Genomic DNA, 25,659 nt, shown 5'->3' with positions numbered 1-25,659 from the left:
AGATTGTTTATTAGAGTTCAATTTCAAAATGATGTGGAAACATTTCCTAAAATGTGACCAATTTTTCATTGATCAAGAGCGAAATCTCTACTTTTGCACCTTTGGACGAGTCCTTGTACTATTAGAATCATCTGGTTTGACGAGGGAAAAGAAAAGTGGTAAAGCTGCGGGATTCAAGTTTAATTTCATCCAGGAGTGCTTGTGGAAAATAATGAGCTCCTGAAAATATTCCAATAAAATGTACCCAGTTTTGGGGATATCAGAGTGTGCATAGGTGATTACAGTATATTGTTTACTTTCCCTAGCTTCATTTTATTTAGCTTATAGTTTAAAAAAAAATTCTATCTACATTTTGATAGTGTACTGTTAAAAAGATTGAGAAACAGACCATGACAATATAATTGTATATTGTGAAGACTTCCAAGCAACAGGAGATTTCATGTTTTTCCATGGAGTGGCAAATCTGCCTTGGTATAAAGTAATAAAAACTAATTTGGGAATTTAAAGGTGAAAAATCCATTTGAAAACCGAGAACCCTGAGTCTAAGGTATTTCCCCTGTAATGTTCACGTGTCTGCATCTCCCTTGTGCATGTCTCTCATGTTGTGTTGCTATTGCTGGTGGGGAAGTAACTTTGTTTCAGTAGTGAGTCTCACCAAATGTTGCATTGGCAACTACTCACTGTTGCTTTCCTCGCATTTGACCTGCAGGCCCGTCATCATGCAGGAACTACATTTGCTGCTTACCCCTGAGAAGAGAACTTTTTTTAATATAAACAAAAGGTTCTTGCTATTTTTAATTGCAGTTAGCCTAGTTAGTTACTCTCTTTAGTGACAGTCGTTCTATTAATAACGTTAGAGGAATGCAATCCTTAGCTGCTAACGGTGGTGTGACAAGATACGGGCTCTTGTGTTGGTGGTGGCTTGGCCTTCTTCTTTGGGAATCAGGGACGAATTGAAGAATTTTCCAGGGAATCTTTATTCTCTACCCACCCCCACCCACACACACCCACACACACTTAGCCATTTTGGGTCTTGCTTTCCTCTGTTTGTTGCCTCTTTATTGGGAGGGAACTGAGTGTCCAACAACAGGAGAAAAGTGTGTTGGGTGGGATATGGAATGAGGCGTATTATCCCAAGATGGGCATCTCTAGGACTTTTTCTGCTCTTTCCTGTGAATATCTACAGTGAAGCCTTGGTATAACGTGGTGTTTGGGATTTTATGGATCCCAACCACTGCCTTATAATGAGATGTCAGAGTCGGTTTCACATCGACTGGTTCCTGCACAAAGCAAGAAGTGATAACTTGATGACCTGGAAGTTGGCCCTTAAGTTCAGTGCAGGAAGCTAAAATGACTTAAAAAGAATTGTAAAATGCTGCTTCCAAATTAAGAATATTCCAATATTCTACACAATTTCTTAAATTTTAAGACAATTAACCTAAGGCAAGGGCCATGAGGAATTTTAGGCTTCTGGAACATTTGCAGTATAATCTTGATTGACACGACAGTCCCTCAAACAAAGCAATACTTGAAGCCTACAATAAGCTTTACAAAGATCTAGCTAAATAACCGAGAACTAGGCAGCTCTCGCCACAAGACCACACCCCAGTAAAAAGTAGGTGACCTCCACTGAACCTCAAGCAAGCAGGAGCTCTTATTGCAATGATTAATCTAGAACTCTCATGACCCCCACTTGTGTCTTGTCCTCTTTTGCGAGCTGGTTGTGTTCTCACTGCTGTTGTATGCAATACAGAGTTATTAGATCACCATCTGAAAACTAAGTAATGAATGAGTTATTGTGGATGTTACAGAATTGGACACAGGGTGTTGTGGCTGATGGTTCAGCCCACAGTGGTGGGGCAAAGACAGTGGGGAGTGAGCCATAGACCAGAATCATAAAAGTGGAGGGTATTATGGTCTGGAGAATGCAAAAATTTAATGGATCGAGACTATGTAGAAATTTGAAGATCAGGAAACCAAACACATACTAGCTTCTAATTTGATATTCATGTATAATTTATTATCAATATAGTATACTGTATAATTTCTACCTAAATAGCATCTTTCGTGTTGGGAGGACGTCTCAAATCACTTGACAGTCCAGAGCTTGGAGAAAGGAGAAGAAAGATATATAGTGGCATTTGCTTATATAAAATGCATACATGGAGGAGAAGAGAATACGGGTGAGGGGATTAAGGGGTGGGGACTCCTATGGAGTATAAACACTGGCAAAGACTTGTTGGACTGAATGGCATATTTTTGTGCTGTAATATTCTATGTAATATTGTATTTCTTCTACATTAGTATAAATACAGATTAATCAATATTTAGCCTAACAGTGTGATTATTAAAAGGTAATTTTAGTAATTTTGTGCAAATCCAATAAATATTCAGCTTCTGGCCTTGATTACTAAATCTGATCTTTGTTAAACCAGACGAGCGGTAGACATGGTGTGGCAACCAAAGAGGAAGAATGGGAATTTTCAAGAAAATCTTGGTTGTACCTTGTGCAGGCAACCTCACCAACAATGCATGGTGCAGCCTCACCAACGATAATAATAATAATATTCCTTGCATTTGATATAGCGCTTTTCACGTCTTCTAGACATCTCAAAGCGCTTCACAGAATAGACTGTAAGGTGAATTGACTGTATATTTGTGGGCGAAATGCAGCAGCCAATTGCGCACAGCAGTGTCCCACAAACAGTTGTGGATTGAAATGACCAATTTATTATTTTTTTGAGGGATTATTATCAGGTATGTGGAGTAAGGAAACTTGCCCAAGGTTTCGCCCTGCCGGGAATTGAACCCAGGTCTCTCGCTTGCAAAGCAAGTGCTCTAACCACTGAGCTACAGGACTTCACCGAGGTGCAGCCTCACCAACAATGAATGTGGCAGTTCGCTCATTAAGCTGCACAGAAAACCCATCTCTTGCCCTTGAACTCAGTCTGACTTAGATCCTTATTCTTCTCTATAAATGTAATTTTGTTGTTGTTGTTGTTCCAGATGTGACCTAACATTTCACTTGGACTTGTTCTGTAAGACTATTTTGTCTCAAAATTTAAAACCACACAGAATTGTGGAAACATTTTCAACTTAGCCTTAATTTAGAAGCTGTTGTTATCAGTTCATAAAAAGAAACAGTTTCCAATATTAAGCCTGTGTTTTTTTAAAAAAAAAGAATTTTCCACTGTTCTGGCAATCGTAAATTTTAAGACAAAATGGTCATACAGACAAAGACTAGGTGGAATTTTAGCACAGAATTTCTATACGTTCATATGTGCATCTTCCAAAGTCTGTTCTGTTCAACATTGAAATTATGTGACTCAGCTGCGTGACCAGATCATGTTCGGAACAGCACCAGTGACTGCTGATGAACTTTGGCTCCAATTCATGTTTGGTCTGGTCTGGCCTGAAGGTGGCAGCAGTGTTGTATTATTGGGTGGTTCTAAGCTTTGCCCAGGCGTTTTTGCTCAGCTTTGTGGTTTGGTGGCAGAGGATGTGGTGTTGGGGAGTTCATCCAGACAGATTCTTAGGGTGTGGCCCTGTCAGAAGGGTTGTTTACGTGGATGGCTTTCACACATATGTTGTGGGCTGGTAATGTTTTTTTCCTGTTAATCAGCTCTGCATCTAAGAATTGCGCCTATACTGCTCTGAAGTCGCTGAACACTAAACAGCTAGTCTGTCTGCGCACTCTCGTTACTTTCACCAGCTGCCCAAATATCTTTTAGAGACCAGTTATTTAACTTCAAATTATAGTTAGACATTCTGATGATTAAAGATAGCATAAATGTGTAAAACGAGACGCTTCCATCGATCAAACTTATTTCCCATTCGCTTGTCCTTCCCTCGCAGGTGACCAGACCGTGCAGCTACAGTCGGAAGTCACATTTCGATGTTGAAGAGGAACATGTTGACAGGATGGAGATCAGGTAATAAACACACACTCCTTTCTGGTGAACGCATGATATTGCTACAAGCGTTTTTAAATTCTCAAAACTGAGTTAAATAACATTGAGGTGATATTTATGGTCCTCGGGATAGTTAGTATGTTGAATGGGCCAAAGGCAGAGCCCTCCCCCCTCTGCTCCCCTTCCCTCTCCCGGCTCTTCTCTGTGATAGAATTTGAGAAGGCAGGTCTGTGGTTTAGATGTTTGGCTTTGCCTGCCAGTTGGGGAGTGCTACCTAGTTGAAGATGGTGTCTTTCAGATGAGATTAAAAGTGCGCTCCCCTCTCCCTTCTCTGCTTGTTCAAGTGGACGTTACACATCCCTGGGTACTGTTTCTAAGCAGTGTTCTTACCCAGTGCATATTTTGCACACATTGTCCTGATCAATGTTCCTCCCTCACCTAAAATTTTGTTTGTGGGACTTTGCTAGTGCAGCTTAGGTGTCACACCTTCCCTCATAACAATTACTATACTTCAACGTAACAACACACTGTGCAAAACCCTTTACGATGTTTAAGGTACTGCTAACAGATGCATGTATTTATTAATTGTTAGAGAAGGGAGAAAGCAAGAGGATGCTACTTGACAGGTGGATGAGGCTGAAAGAGGAAAGGGTGTTTTCACTACCAGTAATATTTGTTGCATTTGGGGAAATGCATAGAATAGATGCGGCCAGGCTCGGTTACAAGTATTCTCACCTCTTGAGTCTGAAAGTTTTGGGTTCAATCCCCACTTAGGGAATTGAGCGCATAGACTTGTGGCAGACACAATGTACTGCTAGGTTGTGATGCATTATTAGAGGTGCCATCCTTTGGGTGAGTTGTTAAACTTAGGTCCCTGACTGCCTGTTCAGGTGGAAATTTCAGATCCCACTATTCAAAAAGAGAAGAGAGTATCTCCTGGCCAGCAATTTTCCAGGTAAAATTGGTCATTCAGTTCAGAGTTTCTTAGTTATCATAGCTAAGTGCAAATTGACTGCCACGTAATTTTGCCTACAAAATACAGTCACTAGACTCAAGAGTACAAATCCTGCAAAGCAATTTGAGACTTCTAGACAATGTGATAAGGTGCTATATCAAATGCAAAGTTATAATTATTATTATTATAAATGTCGAGAATTGTGAATGTTATGATTTGAATAAGGTTATTGTACAAAAGCAGATCAGGTTCTTCCTTGATCTGCTCAAGAGATGAGTCACTGTGGAAGAATCTCTTGAAAAGACTTGGGCTGGTGAAATTCTGTGGTGGCAAAATTTAGTGACCTGTTTGTTTTCTGAGAAGGCAGATGTTCTGTTACTTGAAATCTGCAGGGAAAGTTGATGTAATCAGTTCCCTATTTTCAAACAAGTAACAGACATGCTACATTACTGGGGAGTGTGTATTCAGGACTTGGGGAGGACTTGGCCAGGCAGCAAATTTCCCTCATTTCCATCTTTCTTTTCCTGCCCCCTTTTTGGGGGGCATTTTAGAAATCAATATATTTACATTTAAAATATCATACGCATGCTTTTTTATTGTTTCATTCAATAGTTACTAATCTATAAATTAAATGAATGAAAACTGAGCACTTAGGACTCACTGGAACAAGGGCTCCCCCTGATGGAACTGGTAGTATTTTAATTGGCAATATCCTGCCACAAAGAAAACAAAACTCCACTGTGGGACTCTCAAGCCAGGGTGTGGGGACAATCAGTGTTAAACCGTTTTCCAGTTAAATGCATTCACAGCACAATTACAGGCAAATTTGTTAGAAAGTATTTTGGTGAAAACGGGTTCACGGAGTTCTGTAGCCCAGTGGTTAGAGCACTCGCTTTGCAAGCGAGAGACCTGAGTTCAATTCCAGGCAGGGCGAAACCTTGGGCAAGTTTCCTTACTCCACACGCCTAATAATAATAATCCCTCCAAAACCCAAAACAATAATAAATTGGTCATTTTCAATCTACGACTGTTTGTGGGACATTGCTGTGTGCAATTGGCTGCCGCGTTCGCCCACAAATATACAGTCAATTCACTTTACAGTGTGTTCTGTGAAGCGCTTTGGGACGTCCTCCCAACGTGAAAAGCGCTATATCAAATGCAAGGATTATTATTATTGCCTGTAGCTTGGACCTAGTGTAGGTCTACAACAACAACAACTTGCATTTAAATAGCATCTCAGGTCCACTATACCAGAAGCACAGTGCACCCAGACCAATATCTTGATTTCCTGTGCACTGTACAATAGGGTGAAGAATTATAGTGTGGTGTACACACCAAACCAAAAAGGTAACGTTCAGCTATAATAACAAACATCTCCTAATTCTAACCAGCTAAAACTGCATAGCACTGCATAGCATTGAGAGCACTGTCGAGCAGGTTTTTCCACTGTTTGTCCACTTAGAATTACCCTCCTGTAAGGGCTTTGGCTTTCAGGGAGCTGAGTGGGAGTGAGTGAGTACTGCATTACCAAACATGTCATCTTGAAGCCAGATTCCATTTCTCTCATTGGACTCCTAACTTTTTAAAAGGTTTTTGCATCTTGAAAATCATATCCTTATATGTTTGTGCTCATCAACACTGGCCCTCACTATTCGTGCATTTAGATGTTTTTCATTCAATTTGAGCCAAGCTTGCAAATCATTTCTTCAGATCAGGTACTGGATTCTTTAGGCTGGAAGCTTTAATCCTTGCATTTGATATAGCGCTTTTCACGTCGGGAGGACGTCCCAAAGCGCTTCACAGGACACACTGTAAAGTGAATTGACTGTATATTTGTGGGCGAACGCGGCAGCCAATTGCGCACAGCAATGTCCCACAAACAGTCATAGATAGAAAATGACCAATTTATTATTGTTTTTGGTTTTGGAGGAATTATTATTAGGCTCTGTGTGGAGTAAGGAAACTTGCCCAAGGTTTCGCCCTGCCTGAAATTGAACTCAGGTCTCGCTTGCAAAGCGAGTGCTCAACCACTGGCTATAGGACTCCACTGCCATTTGTGTGTGGGATTAGTAATCGAATCCCTAACTACTGCTCTAAATTTGACCAATTTCACAAGTAAAAGCAAGCACAGAAATAGGATTAACTTCTTTTAGGTTCAAATTATAGAGCTGTTGGCTTGTCTGATCTGCCTCTTTATTTTTGTGTCTTATGACCTGAGCCAATAGAAAATTATGGAAACATTTGCCAAAAATTGCAGGGCATTTGACAAATTTTGCGGGACAATGTGGAGAAATACACAGCTGGTATTTCTATCGTGGTTCACCCATTAGTGGGTGAGTAGCGGAGGAGGTCGTTAGTAGGGAATTCCGTGCAAAAAGTGCGGCCGGACGTTTCTAATGGCCCTGTTTATGACATTTGGACAGCTTTTGGATGATTTAAGAACAGAGGGGGGCGGAGGAGGGGAAAGACAAATGTGCACATTTCTTACTTATTTTTGTTGACCATTTCACCTTATTGATAGAAGCAAACAAGTCCAATCCTTCTATATGTTGAAAAAAATCATCTTAAACAGAGTTCTAATTTATGAATTGGGACGCAATACAGTACACTAATACAATTTACATTTATATAGCCCCTTTCACGTCGGGAGTATGTTTCAAACATAGCCACAAAAGCTACTAAAGTGATGTCCTCAAACCAAAAAGATGATTGTCCAGCCAGAAAGTGACAATGAATCCACTGCTGAATTGTGCTCACAGCAACATGACAGCTGTACCTGTATTGCTCGCCTGCTCTCATTGCCATTGTCTGTTACGCTTGTGTACATTAGACATAAAAATCTAGAGAGTGTTTTAATAACCTGCGCTTCTGTGTAAAATACTTATTTATTCTCAATTTCACTTTTAAGTCTTAAATTTGGTGGAAAGCTGGTGGTTTAATGCATTACCGGGTGGTGCATTTGAATGCTGAGCACATAATTACAGCATCAGGTATCAGTGCAAACAAGGTGTTACTCGAGTCATTACTGATTGCTATCAACGGTTTTATTTTATACTGCTAATCCACTTTTGTACACCACACATTGATGTATTACCTAGCAATTCGTTTACCTAGCAATGAGTTAATTGTCTACAGATACAGCTTTTGTGACTGCTAATCCTCCTGTAAAGAGCTATGTGACTCGTTGTGGGTTTTACACAACAATGCTTGTTCCTGCTTATTTTGGACCTGGAAGGAATATATGTTCTTACTGCTTTAGAACAGTAACCTTTAACTCCTGAAATCTGAGTTTGGATCCAGTGCATGTTGATTAGATATTTAACTCAGTGAATGAACCAGGGCATATAATTTATTGATAATAATGATGATAAAAATTATAATCTTTACATTTTCTGAAGTATATTGGTAGACGAGCTGAACGGGGATAAATCAAGCAGATACCTTACAAAATTACAGTTGGATATTATGAGCAAGCACAAGCTGGTGAAATAGAAAATGTCATGACAGAGTGAATTGGTATTGCTAGAAAAGGAATTGGATTAGGCATCCTGCTTAATAATTATCCTTGATATAGCACTTTATCACGTCATCGAAATGTCTCAAAAGTGCTACGAAGTATTTGTCCCGGCTCCTTCACCCTCCTCCGCCCACCCTCTCACACTTCGCCCATCCTCTCCTCTAACTGCGAGGAAATACTGGACTTCCTCGAAACCAAAGTTGAGGGGATCTGCTCAGCTGCCTCTGCCCTTCCAACTACTACCCCCTCCCCAACTCCCCCTCACACCCTGACCCCTACCCATCCCTCCCTCCACACAATCGAACCTGTCTCGCCCTTCTCTCACCACCACTATAATCCACGTGAAATGGACCACCTGCTTCCTCGACCCCATCCCTACCCCTTTCCTTACCTCCAAGCTCCGCCTCCTTGCCCGACTACTCACAGACATCATAAACTTCTCCCTGTCCACTGGCACCGTTCCCACCCCTGTAAATACGGCCATCATCACTCCTATCCTTAAAAAAACTTCCCTGGAACACAGCACAGGAACACGTTTTGGTCAAATTGACAAATTACATTTTGTCCATCTGCAACCAGGGCTCCCTCTGCCTCCTCGTCCTCCTGGACCTCTCTGTTGCCTTCGACACCATCGACCACTCTATCCTCATCCATTGCCTCTCCTCTCACCGCAATGTTTCTGTCCTTGAATGGTTCAGATCCTACCTCTCTCACAGTCTACACTTTATCTTCACAAACGGTTTCTCCTCTAACCCCCGCACTATCTTGTGTGGGGTTCCTCAGGGCTCTGTCCTTGGTCTCCTCCTCTTCAATATCTATATGCTCCCTCTTGATGACATCATCCACAGACATGGTGTCGAATTCCACATGTATGCGGATTACGCCCAACTCTACTTCTCTGCCTCCACCCTCAATTCCAGGACCAATGCTGTCCTGACAAAATGTCTGTCAGACATCAATTTCTGGATGAGAGCTAACTTTCTACAGTTGAACATCAAAAAGACAGAGGCCCTCCTGATTGGCTCCCGTCAGCGCCTCCACACCTCAGGCACTGACAGCATCACCATCCAAGGATGCACACTCCACCTCACTGAGCCAGTCCGCATCCTTGGCGTCTTGTTTGACCCTCAACTATCCTTTCTGCCCCACGTCCCTGCCATGACCCGCTCTGCTTTCTTCCACCACAGCAACATTGCCCGGCTCCGCTGCTGTCTCATACCACAGGCCACTCATACACACAGTCATAACATTCATGCTCGACTACGCAAACTCCCTGCTTGTTGGCCTCCCCAACTCCTTCATAGCCTACAGATCATCCAGAACTTTGCAGCTCAGTGACCTCTTCCGCACCAGGCTCTCCGACCCTAAAATCTCCATCTTTGCCTTATTCCACTGACTTCCCATCACACAGAGGATACAGTACAAGATCCTGGTCCTCACCTTCAAAGCCCTCCATAGCCGTGCTCCCCACTTCTTCTACCCCCTCCTAATCCCCTACCATCCTGCTCGCTCCCTCCGCTCAGTGGACTCCAGTCTGCTTCACGTCTCCCGCCTCGCCCGCACCACCATTGGTGGTGGGCCTTCAGCCACTCTGCCCCCATCCTCTGGAGCCCCATCCTGCAGTCCCTCCACCTCGCCCCCTCCCTTGCCTCCTTCAAGACCTGTCCGAAGATCTTCCTCTTCAACCGTGCCTTTGGTCACCTTCCTTAACCCCCTGCCTTCCACCCTCCCCAATCTCGACCCTCAGCTTGGGTCTGAAACACTGATTGTCCAGCACCTTGGGACATCCTTCCAACATGAAAGGCGCTATACAAGTGGAATTTTGTTTGTTGTTGTCCGTTTGTTGCTTCATCTAGGGTTGTTAATGTTCTTATCTTTCAGGGTCGACCTTTGGAATGCCAGTAACCTGAAGTTCGGGGATGAATTCCTTGGAGAGCTCCGACTTCCTTTGAAGATTCTGAAGCAGTCCTCTTCCCATCAAGCATGGTAATCCTTTTTACTGAGAACATTTGGTTCCCTTTGATTTATTGGGATTTGTTGAAAAACTGTAAAGATGGGTGACTCTATGTAATTGGACCAGCAGCAACAACAGCTTACGTTTATACAGCTTTCTTCATGCAGGGTTGAGTTTTGGAGCACTCAAATAAAGCAGTCATTGACACATGTTAGCCAACTGCTGTAGCAGATTGGAATCAATGCCAGTTTTCTATTGTGTGTTTGACCTTGCTCTGGGGCAGGCCTACTCTTATCAGCAAACCAAAACTCAGTTTGCGTGAGTTGCTTCCAGCAGCAGAATGAAAAGGAGCTTCACAAGAGCAAAATAGGCGATTCCGATCCTAACCCAAACCCAGGTCCTCTGGCTTGCGAGGTGAGTGCTCTAACCACTAAGCTACAGGAGACTGAGTCCAAAGAGGCATTAAGTTGTTCTTTCTTCTTCTTAAATTGCAGTGATGGGAGGAGCGACGAACAGTAAACCTTTTAATGCAGTACCACTGCAGTGTATATGTTCTACCATTGGATGTTCTTGATTTATTTGGTTTTAATAGTGATTCTAAAACAAAGTTCTTTCACAGAAGGTTTTGTATCTGTTTTGCCAATGAAAAAGTCCTCTTTTTTTCTTTATTACAGCAAATACCTAGCTTCATTTTGTTTCACATGAAATGCTGACCTAATTTGCTCCTCACCATGTCAAAAAGAGAAAACTGACTATAGATAGACAGTTCACTGCTGCAGTGTTGGAACAATCAATACAATCGATAAAGTGACCTGAAGTGACCCAAATTAACTGGACAGAATACAGGGATATGAAAATTCATTCCTGGCAAATGATATTGCCTAATTGAATTTGACCTAAATATGTTAAATGTCTTTTAATCTCTGAAAATAATGTACGTGACTTACTTATATAGCAAAGGATAATATATACAAAATAAAAACTGACCTAAAACGCTGAATGACTATGTCATTTATATTTTCCATAATTTGCAGAAAATTTTAATCTGACCAATTATGTGACTGCAATCTTTGTTGATAACCTGATAAAGTGAATTAACTATTTGTAAATCTTTATTTAGGTACTTTATTGATATTTATAAACAGTGGAGGAATTGTTTAAACTTTTTTTGCTATTTTCTTTCTCAAATATCAACAGGTATTTTCTACAGCCAAGAGACAACGGCAAGCCAGTGAAACCAGCTGATTTGGGTTCATTAAGGCTGAATATTGTTTACACTGAAGACCATGTTTTCCTTTCACATTTCTATGATCCTTTGAGAGATCTTTTATTGAAGTCTCCAGATGTTGAGGTAGGACTTGCTCTCTAACTAGTGTATTCTTTCTAAACTTAGTGACCCTCTGTCTAACCTTAAGTTAGATTTCATACTCTTTGGAAAGATGCCTTTTGTATCTGACCAAATCAAATATGTGACGATAACAGCATGTCGACACAAAGGCTTATAGCAAAGGATTTTAGCAGCACATCAGAAGCAAGAGGATAGTTAAAGGAGGGATAAGACCACTGTGGAGTCATAGTGAAGGAAGAGAAAATTTTAGTTTCTTAACTAATATTTATAGAAAAGGGGGTGAAGGTGTAGATTTAATTTGTTGTTACTTGGCATGAAAAAAAGTCCTGCTGAACGATGGCTAATAAAGTGTTCTTGTGGTTTGTTTTATCCTTTTATAGGTTATTTATATTTACAGAAATTGAAACGGTTTCAGATTGCAATGCTGGAGCATTTTGTCTTTACTCAAGAAACAGTTTTTTTCTTGTTTAAATTTCTTACAAAGTGGCTTAATGCAAACTGTTGTGCAGTGCTGCGGTGTGCTGCTGCCCTCTTCTGTTGACATCCTAGTAATGGCACACATGCGTCCAGGAAAGAAGCTAGTCACTGTTCACTGCCAAGTAGTGCCTTTTTTAATTACAAGCCACTGGCAGAATACTGTGCTTATTGGTCTCTGGTTTATTTTAGATATTGATCTTCTTCTAAGTTTTCCCTTTCATTGTATCGAGCACCAACACACGCACCCAGTTTTCTGCCGAGCCAGCCAACTGAGGCCGTGATTCTCTCTAGGATCTAGGTCTAGGATCTGTGTAACGCAATCCCTGGTTGGGCAAAAAAAACTGGAATGTAGTAGACCTAGCGATTGACACTGATGCCACACAGGGCTACGTCTGCTACATACATGGGTCTGTGTGTGTGTGTCACCAACTCCTGACATGTCATGCTGCAGCATCTCTACTGTTTTTATTGATGTGGCTTCTCCCATTCTTTCTTGCATAATGAGTGATGAGCTGTGTAAAACCAAGGTGAGAATCTTTCTTCCCTTTTTCTGGTTTGTTTCAGCCTGTTTCAGCGTCTGCTGGTCACGTACTGGGTGAAGTGTGCCGCGAAAAACAGGAGGCCGCAATGCCACTCGTCAGACTCTTCTTACATTGTGGCAAAATCGTACCCTTCATTAGTGCGATTGCCAATGCTGAAGTAAACAGGACGCTGTGAGTAAAGGATACACTGATTCAGAACACCATACATTTATGTGAAGACAAATCTTTGGATAATATAGCAACGAAGATCCTTAGGAACAGCAGAATGTACAGAACCAGAAAAGGCCATTACAGTCCGTTTGTCCATTTTCATTTTCGAATACTATCTCACATTCACATACTTTTGCCGTTAATTACTTCCAGAAAGTGCCTATGTTATCTGTCTCAAACTGTTCCACATATTAATATAAATAATAATAATCCTTGTGTTTGATAATAGCACCTTATCAAATTGTTGAAATGTCTCAAAGCTTTTCTCGGGAGTTACTGTAATTTGTATAGGTAAATATTGACTACATATTTTGTAGGTAAACGTGACACTGGATTTGCACATAGAAATGTCCCACAAAGAGCAATGAAATGCATGACCAATTTTATCTGGGTGATCCGGACATAGGGAAAATGTCTTTTGGAATAGTGTTGTGGGATCTTTAAAAGTTTATCTGAACAAGTAGAACAGGGCCTTGGATTAATGTCTTATCTAAAGGATAGTTGTGTATTCACTCTCTTCCATGGATGCAATAACTAGCCGTCAACTGGCAGTCCAGCAAGTAATGTTGACAAGGTCAGAGTGGACTGAATTTCCAACTTGCAGGTATCTCCGAATTGATATCCAGGACACCTCATTGCCACTGACCCTATGTCACTGACAGACACGGTTACAATGGTGTCCAAGCAGGAATGATGCTGAAAATCACGTTGTTCTGTTGGGTTTTAGAAGAACGGCTCAGGTCCTGGTGGGAGAGAAAGCAGTACATTCCTCCCCACACAATCACATAATCGTAGTCCAGCTCTTTTATTGTTCCGATAATCGACTAATTGTACATTTTTATCTGTTCAGGGACCCCAACACCATCTTCCGAGGAAACTCGTTGACCTCAAAGTGCATTGATGAGACTATGAAACTAGCAGGGATGCATTATTTACAAGTTACATTAAAGCCAATCATCGATGAGGTAAACCACACTGCTGATCACTGTTGCTTTGAGTTAACCACTTAGTTTAATCCTCTTTTATACCTGTTTGTAAGTAAAGGTAACTTCAGGAGGCATTTGTAACTATCGGACACAGACTGCTGTTTCCTCCCCGGCCTGATTTTTAAAGAAATTTACAAAAGATACAAATAAAACAAGAAAATGTTTTATTTCATTTCAAAGGCAATATAGACAGACAGGTAAATAATAGAAGGTATGAAGACCTTGAATGACAATAAGTGGCACAGGCACAATGGGCAGAATAGCTTACTTTGTTGACATTTCTAATAATCCAGCTGAGATCTGTAGTAAACCTGACTGTCTGAAAGGTAGGATTTTCTATTTGAGTTTGTTCTGAAGTTGCTCCATGCTTTCTAGGTCTTGTTTATATTGCAGGATACATTAGAAGTAGCTTTCAAATACCTGTTAGCTAACTGCTCACTGATTGTCCTGTTTACTGGGCCGGTGATATCCAAAATCAGTGACATGGAAACAACTGCAGATGTGTGAACTAGCTCATACTGAGTTGTTTCCAAATGCAAACTTCGTTTTATGTCCCCAATGCCTGGGAGATTTAGTAAAACTCATTGTTATCTGAGAGATCACACATAGCCATTCCCCCCACCACTGGCATCTCCCACCATATAAAAAAATATTAGCAGCGAAGATAGTTCACTCTGCAATCCAAAGCAGTTCCCGTTCAAAAGAGATGAGATGAAGGCCTACTTCAGGAGTCTGTGATGTCCACCTCCAGAGGCACTATTGATCAACTGGGTCCTACTGAATAAGGCGGCATTGTCACTGGTGGCTTTATTGCAGTTTAAATGGAATCAGTTTTACCAACTCTCAGTTCAGATAGAATCAATGGATAGTTTCTGGGTAAAGAAAGCGCCATGAAAATACAGTATTGCTTTATTGGGTACCGACTGGGCAAAGCTGTTTTTCACCCCTTAACTTAATTAGGGAAAGCATTTATTCACTTTCTTTTACAGATATGTGAAGTTCACAAGCCGTGTGAAATTGACCCTGTTAAACTGAAAGATGGTGAAAATTTGGAATCCAATATGGTAAAGCTTTACTTTTATTGCAGTGTATTTCTTTTACAACATTATATTTCGAATTCAATTTTTGTGTACAGTAATGTAAGTAAATTCAAACTTATTTAAACGCACTATCCATGAATTACAACAATGACTTTCATTTATAGTGCGCCCTGCAGTAGGGGTAGCATCTCAGAGGTTTGGTTTATAATTTTAAAATAATTATTTGGAAATGATCATAACTCAACCTTGATTTTATTTCAGGAAAACCTCAGACAATATGTTGAAAGAATTTTCAATGTTATCACAAAGTCCGGTATGAGCTGCCCCACAATCATGTGTGACATTTTCTTCTCACTGAGAGAATCTGCTGCTGTACGTTTCCAAGGTAAACCCTGGCGTCTCTGGAGCTCATGTTTAGTTGTGGGTACAGGCAGACTCCACTTTGGATATCTTTATATTATTGTAAAAGTTGTGTTATGTAACATCAAAAGCTATACGATATTGTATCTTCCTGTGTGAGGAGCTGTATTCTGCATGTTCTAGCGAGGCATATCTTGAAGAGGGAGCCTTACACAAAGTGAGTTCTATCAGTGATGACAGCAACTTATGTTTTATATTGCACCTGACACATTAAAAGAAAGTCTTGGAGAATTTTACATAATGCACTTAATTAGAAATAAAATAAATGTTTTTATAATAATAATCCTTGCATTTGATATATCACATCGAGATGTTTCAACGTGCTTCACAGAATATATTGTAAAGTTACTTGACTGTATTTTGTAGGTGAAATACAGCAGCCCATTGCACACATCAATGTCCCACAAACAGTCGTGGATTGAGTGACCAAATTCTTATTATTTTTTAGGCTAATTTGCATCAGCAATGTCCTACAAACAACAACTGAAATTAATGTCCAATGAATTAGAGGTTTTGAATTAACTTTAGCTGATCGAGAGTGAATCTAAGCCAAGATAACCAAGAGGAAACTTACTTTAGCAGGGTGGGACTGGGCTGACTATAGTTGTCAAATAGTTCCATACAGGGATATCTGAATGGCATCATGAGATATAATTAGAGTGGCCATATTAGGATGTATTCAGTCATAGTGCAGAGTCAGGGGAGAAAGTTTATGTGTATTTTGAGTGGAACTAATCCAAGAAGCCAATGGTAGACTGCAGTGCAATATTAAATGCTGGCATTGAAGAACATTTTGTGTTGATCCAACTTGTGCCCATCTATGAGGAATAATTTACACTCCTTAAGAAAAAAATAGGTGAGGCAAGTGTGAATATTTCAGAGAAAATAATTCTGTCTAACTGATGATCTACATGGCTTAGAATCCCAGAGCTCCACTGTTTGTCCTCAACCTCTTCACCTTAGGTATTTATGACTTGCAAGTGAATTTAAGAAAGTGCTCAGAGCAGTACTGTTCCTTTTACAGTTTAATTCTTATAGTTCAACTCTGACCCTTAAGCGTAGAAAGAATTTAATATTTTTGCCCACACTATGGTGGACCAGGTGAAGGAGGAATCTGTTCACATAATGAAAGATGTGTTTCAGTTCCTGAGTTTATGTCACAGGGGTGGGGAGAGAAAGAGAGAGATGGGTAAATGGAAGAATCGGCAACTAAATGAAGGGGAAGTTCAAATATTGTGCAATTCTTAAGTCATTGATAATGAACAGAATGTTCATCTAATATAACTAATTGAACCACTGAACTGGAATCTCTATTGTGCTTCAGGTGATCCTGACGTCAGGTACACGGCTGTCAGCAGTTTTATCTTCCTGCGATTCTTTGCTCCAGCTATTCTCTCGCCTAATCTGTTCCAGCTTCGCCCCCATCATCCAGTAAGTATGACAACTTGCCGCAAAATAAGCAGGGTTTAATGTGGCAGCAGCTCAACTGGTACGGCAGGAATCACAGTGGGAGAAACAAATTACCAAAAATTCAGGAAAATTATTTTCTTTTTCTTCATTCTCAAGAAATCTTCTCCGTCAACAACTGGAAGGCTGTAAATTATTAGTCAGCTATTTTGTGCTTGGGATTTCACTGTGTCACTGATTAACCTTTGTTATACATATTTAGTTAGATGACAATCAGTTTTATCATTGTCGACTTTCTATTGTAATAGGATCCATTAACAGCACGGACTCTAACACTTCTCTCCAAGACCATCCAGACACTGGGGAGTCTATCCAAATCAAAATCTGTAAGTCACTCTTCGTATTCACGTTACAGATACTTTCTTATCACTACTCGTAAAGAGAGAATGTGGATGACATAAACAATAGAATATACCTGATAGAATTCTAATTTGTTTTCATTCCTTGAGGGAAAGTTTCCTAATATGAAAATATTTAATGGAAATTTTCAAGTGTATATCAGTTTTGTCGGCATTGTGCTATCAGCTTTTGATATCTACTGAGAGTGATTTCAATTTGTTAGATAGGAAGACAGTAAATAGCTTGATGCAAGTATTTAATCTGTAAATAATCCATTTACTTACCGATAGGCTGACCAGTGTTTCAACAGATACAACTTGCATTTATGTAGTGTTTTATACAAAGGCTGGATTATCTCGAAGAGGTTTTTAGGAGCACCAAGCAGGAAGGAGAGGAAGAAGCATTAAGGATGTTGACTATAGGAACAGTCAAGGCGAGAAGCTCTGAAACACAGAGAAACAACGTACAGGGATCCAGGGAAAAAGCTTCAAATTACAGCCAATTTTGCACTGTTTGCTTGTCGAGAAAAGAGCTCTGCTTCTGAATGCTGAGACACAGAAGAGATCCCTTTACCACAGCCCATAGTTCTAAATTTAAGGATATTGTTTATGAATATGTTTGGGATTAATTTCTTAATTTTCACAAGTAACATTGAATTATTCCTATTAATTTATAGGCCAGTTTCAAAGAATCCTACATGGCTACTTTTTATGAATATTTCAATGAGCAGAAATACACAGATGCTGTAAGAAATGTAAGTATGGCCATTTGACAAGCAGCTCTTTGTTAGTGTGCCTTATTTGTGATTCTCTGTACACCGTGATAGGAAGACAGTAAATAGTCACTGAAACCAAGAGGCTTGTGTGACACTTGTCCTGTCGAGATGTTTTGGTCAGATGCTCATACCCTTTCCTGCCACCTCCTTCAGATGTCCCTCAAATGAATACTACCTGTCTCTGTAACCGGCAGCCATCACCGTCATTCCCCACAAAACACGGATTGTAAATTGGTGTTCTGGTTTCCTGTTTCTGGGACCACCTTGAGAATATGTAATTGTGAGCATTGCAATGTCTCCATAGCAGAATAAATACGGATGGTGTAAATCAATGTTGACTCCACCTGTGGGCAACAGCATGAACACCCAACATCATAAGGGCTAGTATTGCATCAGTGTGTATTTAATAGCTTAATAAAAAAACATGGTGTTTAGCAGTTGCGCATGGATGTGCTGAGCTATACAAGTGCAGAACTCCAGAATGGACCACAACTTGCATTTATATAGCACCCTTCACGTGGGGTTGCATCCCGGAATGCTTCACAGTGGTGGAGTGTGCCAACGAACCAGGTGGAGGGGGAGGTGACTGTAAGCACGACCAAAAAGGAAGGTCTTTAGGGGGGACTTGAAGTTGGGGAGGGAGGAGCAAGATGGAGGGATTGAGGGAGAGAGTTCCACAGCTTCGGGGAGTAGTGGCTGAAGGTACGGCTACCGACAGTGGAACGGAGAGCATGAGGTACAAGCAGTAGGCTAGAGCTTACTGTAGGCCCCAATGGAATGTGGAACCAGAAGTATAAATTGGCTTTCCCTCCACGTCAGTGCCATCCTGGGAATGATTTGAAATTGCTCCCAGGAGTATGAATGCAAATGTTGTTAAAATCAATGATGCACATTGCAAAATAATCAATGGGTCCACACTGTGCATCGTTCTCAGTATGTTCCTTTTATGCCTCTTAAACTGTGATTGCTGATGACATAATGGATACTGGCTTAAAGGAGTTCTGAGGTTGCCTGTGAGAGAACTGAATTAGCAGCAGTAGAGACACAGGCATAAACCCAAGTATAATCCGGCATTAGCTGTGTACATGCAGTCCTCTCGCACTGCGTCATAATCCTCAACGATGTCAACAGCATTCACTGTGGAAACAAAACTGGTTTGACAATTAACCAAACGTAGACAACCAATAAAAGGAGTTGTTACCGTTCAAGGCTATTATTTGTAGCTGTTTTTGACAGTCAGACCTTCTTATAAATTGAAGGAAAACAGAATTAAGGTTGTCACTGGACGACTCTCATGCATTGTCCTTCAGTGGCCTGCCAACAATGGCATTGCCCTCTGGTGGCTGCGGAGGATGGAGTCTCTACCTACTTGCCTTCAGCTGCAGGCAATATGTGCCATAGGACAGACGATAATGGGGAAAGAAATGCTATAGTGAGTAACATACCTTAAACACACATACACACGCAAGGAAATACACAGACCTGTTTCTTGCTGCTTTATGTCTATAATATGTACTGATCACTTAACGCAACTTTTTTTGTGATTGAAGTTCCTGGATTTAATTTCTTCATCTGGAAGAAGAGATCACAAAAGCATAGAACAACCCATAGTACTGAAGGAAGGGTGAGTTCTTTACCATTGCTTTGATGTGGGGTATTAATGTGCACAACGTTCTGTTTTGCTTAGAGATGTAATTTACATCATGTTTCATGTGTATCATCAGCTATCAAGCTTGTTTTTTAGGATGTCAGTTGCGACAAGAGATTATTGATTTATGTAGTCATATCACTTAAATATGACTTTATTTGCATGCATATTCATTGCATGTATAAAATAACTACTGTAAAATAGGCATACAAATGCATCTAAATTTACACACAAGTTCCGGAAAGACAGGAAGATCATATGGTAACTGAATTAAATACTTAAAGGCATTACTAAAATCAGAACTGTGATCCACTGAAATATACACGGTAATGACATTGATATATATTTTACATCCCTGCTAGGTGTTAAAAGAGCACATTTTATCTATCCATTGTGTGTTGATTCCATTTTTGGTTACTAACACATTTCATTCATAATATCATCAGTTGAATTTTGTTTCAAAAGTTTACACGAACAATTCACACAATCTTGTCACAATCAAACTGACCAGAATTTATCAATGATCTTTTTCAGGATAAGCAGACTTATTGTTGAATTTTAATTACTCCTGTGGGTTTTACATTCTAAATACATTGTCTTTAAGTAGTTATGTACACTGTTTTCCCATGACTAATATCAAATTCTCCTGTAAGTACTTCTCTGAATCTCTGCCTCTGTCTTTCTGCTTCACATATCTGAACTTTATTTCTGTCTGTCCTTTCTTATTGGCTTGCTGGCGGCTGTTTTAAGGACTTTAAAACTTACTGTAAAGAAAGTTGATGGTAATAGTTCATGCAGGTAAGATGCAGGACAGTTGATGTTTATGTCCTTGCAGTTTTAGCTGTAGCACTTTCTACACAAAGACTCTCGAGTTTATTTATGTCCAGAGCTATTTGTTGCTTGTCCTAGTAACTCTAGGATGGAGCTGCAGCGACCCGAGCTTGAATCCCAGCCTGCAACACAAAGCTTTGCGCAATTGGCATTGATAACAAAAATAGATGAGTTAATTGTCAGAACTATACTACACTGTAAGGTGAATCAGGACTATGGGGAGCAGCGGGGAATGGGGAGAGAAATAATCAACGCAAACCTCTTCTTTGTTATGAAACAAAACATTCCAGCTGAACCTCCAGAGTTTCAAAATGTGTAACTTTCCAGTACATCAAAACTCTTTGATTAATATTCAAAACTCTTGATTTGCAAGTCTGCTGTTGTAAAACATGAGATGTGTTGACCTGTCGCCTGTACAGAGTACAGAGATAATCAGTTCCATTTTCCATTCTCATGTCTATGACTCACTGGTCCAAAGCCGATGCATATCTTGGATTAACCTTCCATTGGTAGTACATTACAGGAAACCTGCACACAGGCTTTAGGAGTTTAGCAAGTGAGTAATCAGATCACGAAGTGACTTTGGGATATTAAACAGCTCTGTGCCTGATTTATTTGTTCCTTCCTTTTGCTAATTTCACTGAAACATTTGTGATTCAACTACTTTTCCTCAATGGAAAAGCAAAGATGTAACAGAACTAGGACCTGGTTCATGTTTATATCCGGCACAAACACAATCTAGGTTTCAGACTGGGCAGGAAGTACATCATAGAAACATATAAATTACTGTACAGGGGTTGCCATTTACCCCAGCAGGGCTATGCAAGTGCTACGATAAACCCATTTATTCTATTGGACTCTATTATATTCCATTGGTATCACTTTTACCTCTGAATGAAAAGGTGTGGGTTCAGCGACAGGTCTTTGAGCTCACCTAGTCTAGGCTGACACTTGGGAGGAGAGAAGGGCTGTATAGTTGGAGGTGCTGTCCTTCGAGACCCCACCTGCCTGTTCAGGTGGATGTTAAAGATCCCTTGGCACTTTTTGAACAGAGAAGGGAGTTCTCCATTCCTCAGATAAAATTGATCATTCATTTTATAACTGTGGGACATTGTTGTGGTTGAATTACCTGCCACGTTTGACTATAAATAGTCATTGCATTGCAATGCAAATCCTGTGACGTACTTTTGAGTAGATTCAACGACGTGATAAAGTGCAACATCAAATGCCAGATTAATATTATTTATTATTGTCCCAATTTCATACTCATATTTATCTAATTCACTTTTTGCTTGGATGTACACTATTATCATTTCTAGCAGCATGAGGACTTGTATTATGGTTTCTGCATAATGTTGCAAACTTGTATCAAGTATAGATTGGGTCAGTACCATGTAGGGTAACCATTGTTTGGTTTATTTCATGGTTGGAGCTGAAATGGCACATACACCATTGATGGAGTCCACTTTGCAATATTAACAAACTGGATTTGAAAGGTTAATTTCAACTTTTGTTCATTATTATGGAATGAACTAAAGGCGAGATTCAAATGGTGCAGGGCAAGTTGGGGACACGGACTTGAACACAGAAGAGGGAAAGTGAACAGACCGTCAGCATTAATATCTTTACACGCACAGTGGTGAATATAAGAAAACTCAACAACAAATTAAATTAAATTTACGTCTTGAGGATGTCCCAAAGCACTGGAGGGGCGCCTTTCATGTCGGGAGGACGTCTTTTTTTCCCCTTTCGCATGAATTCAAATACTTCGCAGGGTGGTGGTGGTGGACACAAAGCAGCATTGCTTTGTATACCAAGTCTTTCTGTGAGAGCTTTACATCAAACATTGCACTGTGCAAGTAACATGGAATCTAACAAGGATAAAAATTGAATAAGTACAAAGAGAAAATCATAAAGTAGTAACTACTTTAGTATAAAATATATTCAAATAAAGTTTCAGCTTTTTCACCTTGAAAAAAAGTTGTGGAGAACTTTACAGCCTTTGCCACTTCATTGCAGTCACCAGCAACTCTTCAATTGCATTTCCTCCCTTGCATTATCTGTTTCAGTCTTTGTGAAGTTTTGAACCACTAACATTTTCTTATTATTTTGTAGGTTTATGATCAAGAGAGCACAGGGAAGAAATCGTTTTGGCATCAAAAACTTTAAAAAGAGATGGTTTCGTCTGACCAACCATGAGTTCACCTATCATAAACACAAAGGTGAGAAAAACCTCATAGAAATCATCTGAAACTCCCTTTCCTCTATTTCCCTCTCTTATATATGCATCAAGTTTCCTTTAAAAGCAGCCAAAAAGAAGCCGAAACCTTCGTCCATGCCTTTGGCACTTCCTGGCTAGACTATTCCAACGCCCTCCTCGCTGGTCTCCCCAGTTCTGCTTTACACAAAATTCAACTAATTCAGAAGTCAGCCCAGATTCTCACCCGCACAATACTCCATAACCCCATCACAACAGTCCTTGCCAGGCTCCACTGGCTCCTAATTACTGAATGATTGATTTCAAGATCCTCTTACTCATTTTCAAATCCCTTCATGCCCTCACACCTCCCTGCTTATCCGATCCACTCCACCACTTGTTGCCTCAGCTCAGCTGGCTCCGGCTTCCTGTTCGTCCCTTGTCCCCTCCGCTCCACCATTGTGGTCGTGCCTTCAGCCACCATGCCCCGAAACTCTGGAACTCTCTTCCTCAATCCCTCCACCATGCCCTCTCCCTCCACACTCAAATCTCACCTGAAGACCTTCCTTTTTGATCGTGCTTATGGTCACCTCTACCCTTGGTTCGGAGTCAGACTCCGCCACTGTAACGCTCCGGGGCGCTACCCCGTGTGAAGAGAGCTATATAATTACAAGTTGTTGTTAAATACATTGAAGTCAGCATTGATCAGTAATCAGCATTGATGTGCCTAGGGTTTGAGGTTAAGTGTAGCAATCGTACAAGCATGTGCATGTACAGTGCCAAGAGTGAATAAGTTGTATCAGTGTTTGTATGTACACAGCCTGCTTTTATTTATGTGTACAATTCTGGAATGATTAAGTCAGGCATTGTAAAGAACTATTTTTTCTTTCCTGCAACCTGAATGACACTGCATCAGCGCTCACATATTAAACGCATAGTCTCTCTCTGGAGAATTTATCCCCCGGAGGATCATTCTAGCTAAAATTTTATTTGTGTTTTGCAGTTGATCATCCATTGTGCAGTATTCCTATCGAAAACATTTTAGCTGTTGAAAAACTGGAGGAAGAATCCTTCAAAATGAAAAATGTGAGTAAAAAGTGACATTTTTTCCAGAAGTATTATTTTACACATGTAACACACTTCTGCTTACAATGCACTCCTGGGCTTCACGTACATTTTCCTTGGTTTCAGACAAATGTTGGTATTTTACACTTTCCAAAAAATGTACTATAGTCTTTTTATGAAATTGTTAGTTACAAGCACCTGATCAACAAGACATTCCCCTGGAATATTCTGAGGAGGAAGAAAAAGGTAGTTTTTATGAGGTGTGGTTCATTAGTTCTTGTAGATCTCTGTAAATACATGCAGAACCAGAGTCAGGCTCCGCCACTGTTAAGCACTCTGAGACTCTACCCTGCGTCTATATAAGTGCAAGTTGTTGTTGTAAAGTTATTGTTGTAAAATTTATCTCCCTATTTGTCATATGATCACCTTAGTTTGTTATCATCAGCATATTTCGTAATGATTTCCTTCTTTCTGTGTATTCAATCTGCCATTTGGTCCTTCTTACTTCTGTGATGTACCTCATAGTTAATCTCAACTGACGAGTTGATACGCCCCAGCTCTTGTTGCTCTTTCTTTCTTTCTGCTGCTTAGAATTTGTTTTTTAGGTTGTTTCAACCACCTGATGCAGCTGTTTGTGGTCCAGAACCTGTGACTGTTTTCTCCCCATCAGGATATATATATTTTCTTCCCATATCCCTTCAAAACGAAATGCCTCAGTTAGATTTAGCCAAGGAAGAGTGATGTATAGATGAGACATGTATGTGTTAAAAAAAATTGTGCCACACTGGCTCTCTATTCTGCATGTGATGGCTTACTGTCCTTGTTGAGATTAGAAAATATGTTGAGTCTCAGAACTAAATTTCTAGGTGAAATTTTCCTTGTTCTGCACCAAATATTTAAAATGTGGGTGCTCATAGGTGATGGAGAATGATATGTATCACATCCACTGATAGAATCAAGTCAGGAAAGGGTTAAACAGATAATGCTGTCAGCACTACTGAGGTTATAATGCAGTCTTCTCCCAGCATCGCTGTACAGACTGAAGAGCATTCATTGCTATTCTACAAGTCAATTTTAACAAAGTTAAATTCTGAGATGCTTTTCAAGTATTGCATACTGTTGATCTTTTGTGGCTTTACCACATTTTTTGTGGAATTTTATTTATGTGCGAATGTTGGCAGCTGTATTATGCTTCACTCAGTTCAAATAAACAAATAAAATTCCTACTTTTATTTGTTCTCCACTTACCATGGGTATAAATCCAAAGCCAGTAAATCCCACAGAGGAGACTGGAGCCCTTCCAGGATTTCAACTGTAAAGCACTTGGGTCCAAATTGTTCCAAACAATTTTCTCATTGCCAGAGAAATGTTTCTTGAAACCATACACAGCTGGTGTTCTTCACTATTGGGAACAAGATTTCAATGACCTGAAGTATTCGGGCTCAGAGACGAGCAGTCATCATTATAGTCCTGCACAGCAGATTCAGCAGAACTCAGTAGCTAATGGGATCTTGTTCAGTCCTTCGTGGAACATGGGTATTTTATGCATAGAACAGGCTATTGAGTCTGTCCTACTGCTACCTATTTTTCTATACCATCTCTTTATTATTATTGAGTCCACGTTCCAGCTATTGCCCTTTATCTCATAATATTCCCTTTTGAACAAGTCAATTGATCCAACCTTAAAAGCCGCTTCTACTAATGAACTACAAACACTAATAACCCTTAGTGTGTACAAGATGCTACAGGATGGTGGAAAGTTCTTAAATTCAGACTTAATTTGCTCTTTGTAAAGAGCTATCTTCCAAATTAAGACTGAATTTAAGAATTTTCAACATTCTTACATTTTAAGACAAAATGCTAGTGGAGGCTTGTGGAATTTCAGACCGATCTCTCCATTCCTCTAACATGAGAGGTTAATGAATTCCTTTGCCCCTTTTCTTCTAATTTACTGACACATAAGTAGGACAGTGAAAT

At 40.2% G+C, this 25,659-nt stretch overlaps 1 protein-coding gene across 2 annotated transcripts in view; it reads left to right on the top strand.

Moving 5' to 3' along the window:
* The window catches only part of rasa3 (RAS p21 protein activator 3), a 128,653-nt gene that overhangs the window by 94,645 nt on the left and 8,349 nt on the right, over positions 1-25,659 (top strand). For both annotated transcript variants that reach the window (XM_007891782.2, XM_007891783.2), the window contains 13 exons: positions 3,856-3,932; positions 10,265-10,369; positions 11,535-11,688; positions 12,727-12,875; positions 13,765-13,879; positions 14,890-14,964; positions 15,202-15,325; positions 16,685-16,791; positions 17,076-17,153; positions 17,843-17,920; positions 19,492-19,565; positions 22,536-22,642; positions 23,621-23,703. In XM_007891782.2, coding sequence (XP_007889973.1) covers positions 3,856-3,932; positions 10,265-10,369; positions 11,535-11,688; positions 12,727-12,875; positions 13,765-13,879; positions 14,890-14,964; positions 15,202-15,325; positions 16,685-16,791; positions 17,076-17,153; positions 17,843-17,920; positions 19,492-19,565; positions 22,536-22,642; positions 23,621-23,703 — 1,326 coding nt within the window. The remainder of the gene's footprint in view (positions 1-3,855; positions 3,933-10,264; positions 10,370-11,534; positions 11,689-12,726; positions 12,876-13,764; positions 13,880-14,889; positions 14,965-15,201; positions 15,326-16,684; positions 16,792-17,075; positions 17,154-17,842; positions 17,921-19,491; positions 19,566-22,535; positions 22,643-23,620; positions 23,704-25,659) is intronic.

Source organism: Callorhinchus milii, unplaced genomic scaffold, assembly GCF_018977255.1.
Source record: "Callorhinchus milii isolate IMCB2004 unplaced genomic scaffold, IMCB_Cmil_1.0 Scaffold4, whole genome shotgun sequence".
In the NCBI taxonomy this organism is placed as follows: Eukaryota; Metazoa; Chordata; class Chondrichthyes; order Chimaeriformes; family Callorhinchidae; genus Callorhinchus; species Callorhinchus milii.
The sequence above is the reverse complement of the archived record's forward strand: the minus strand, read 5'-3'. Positions and strand labels throughout refer to the sequence as shown.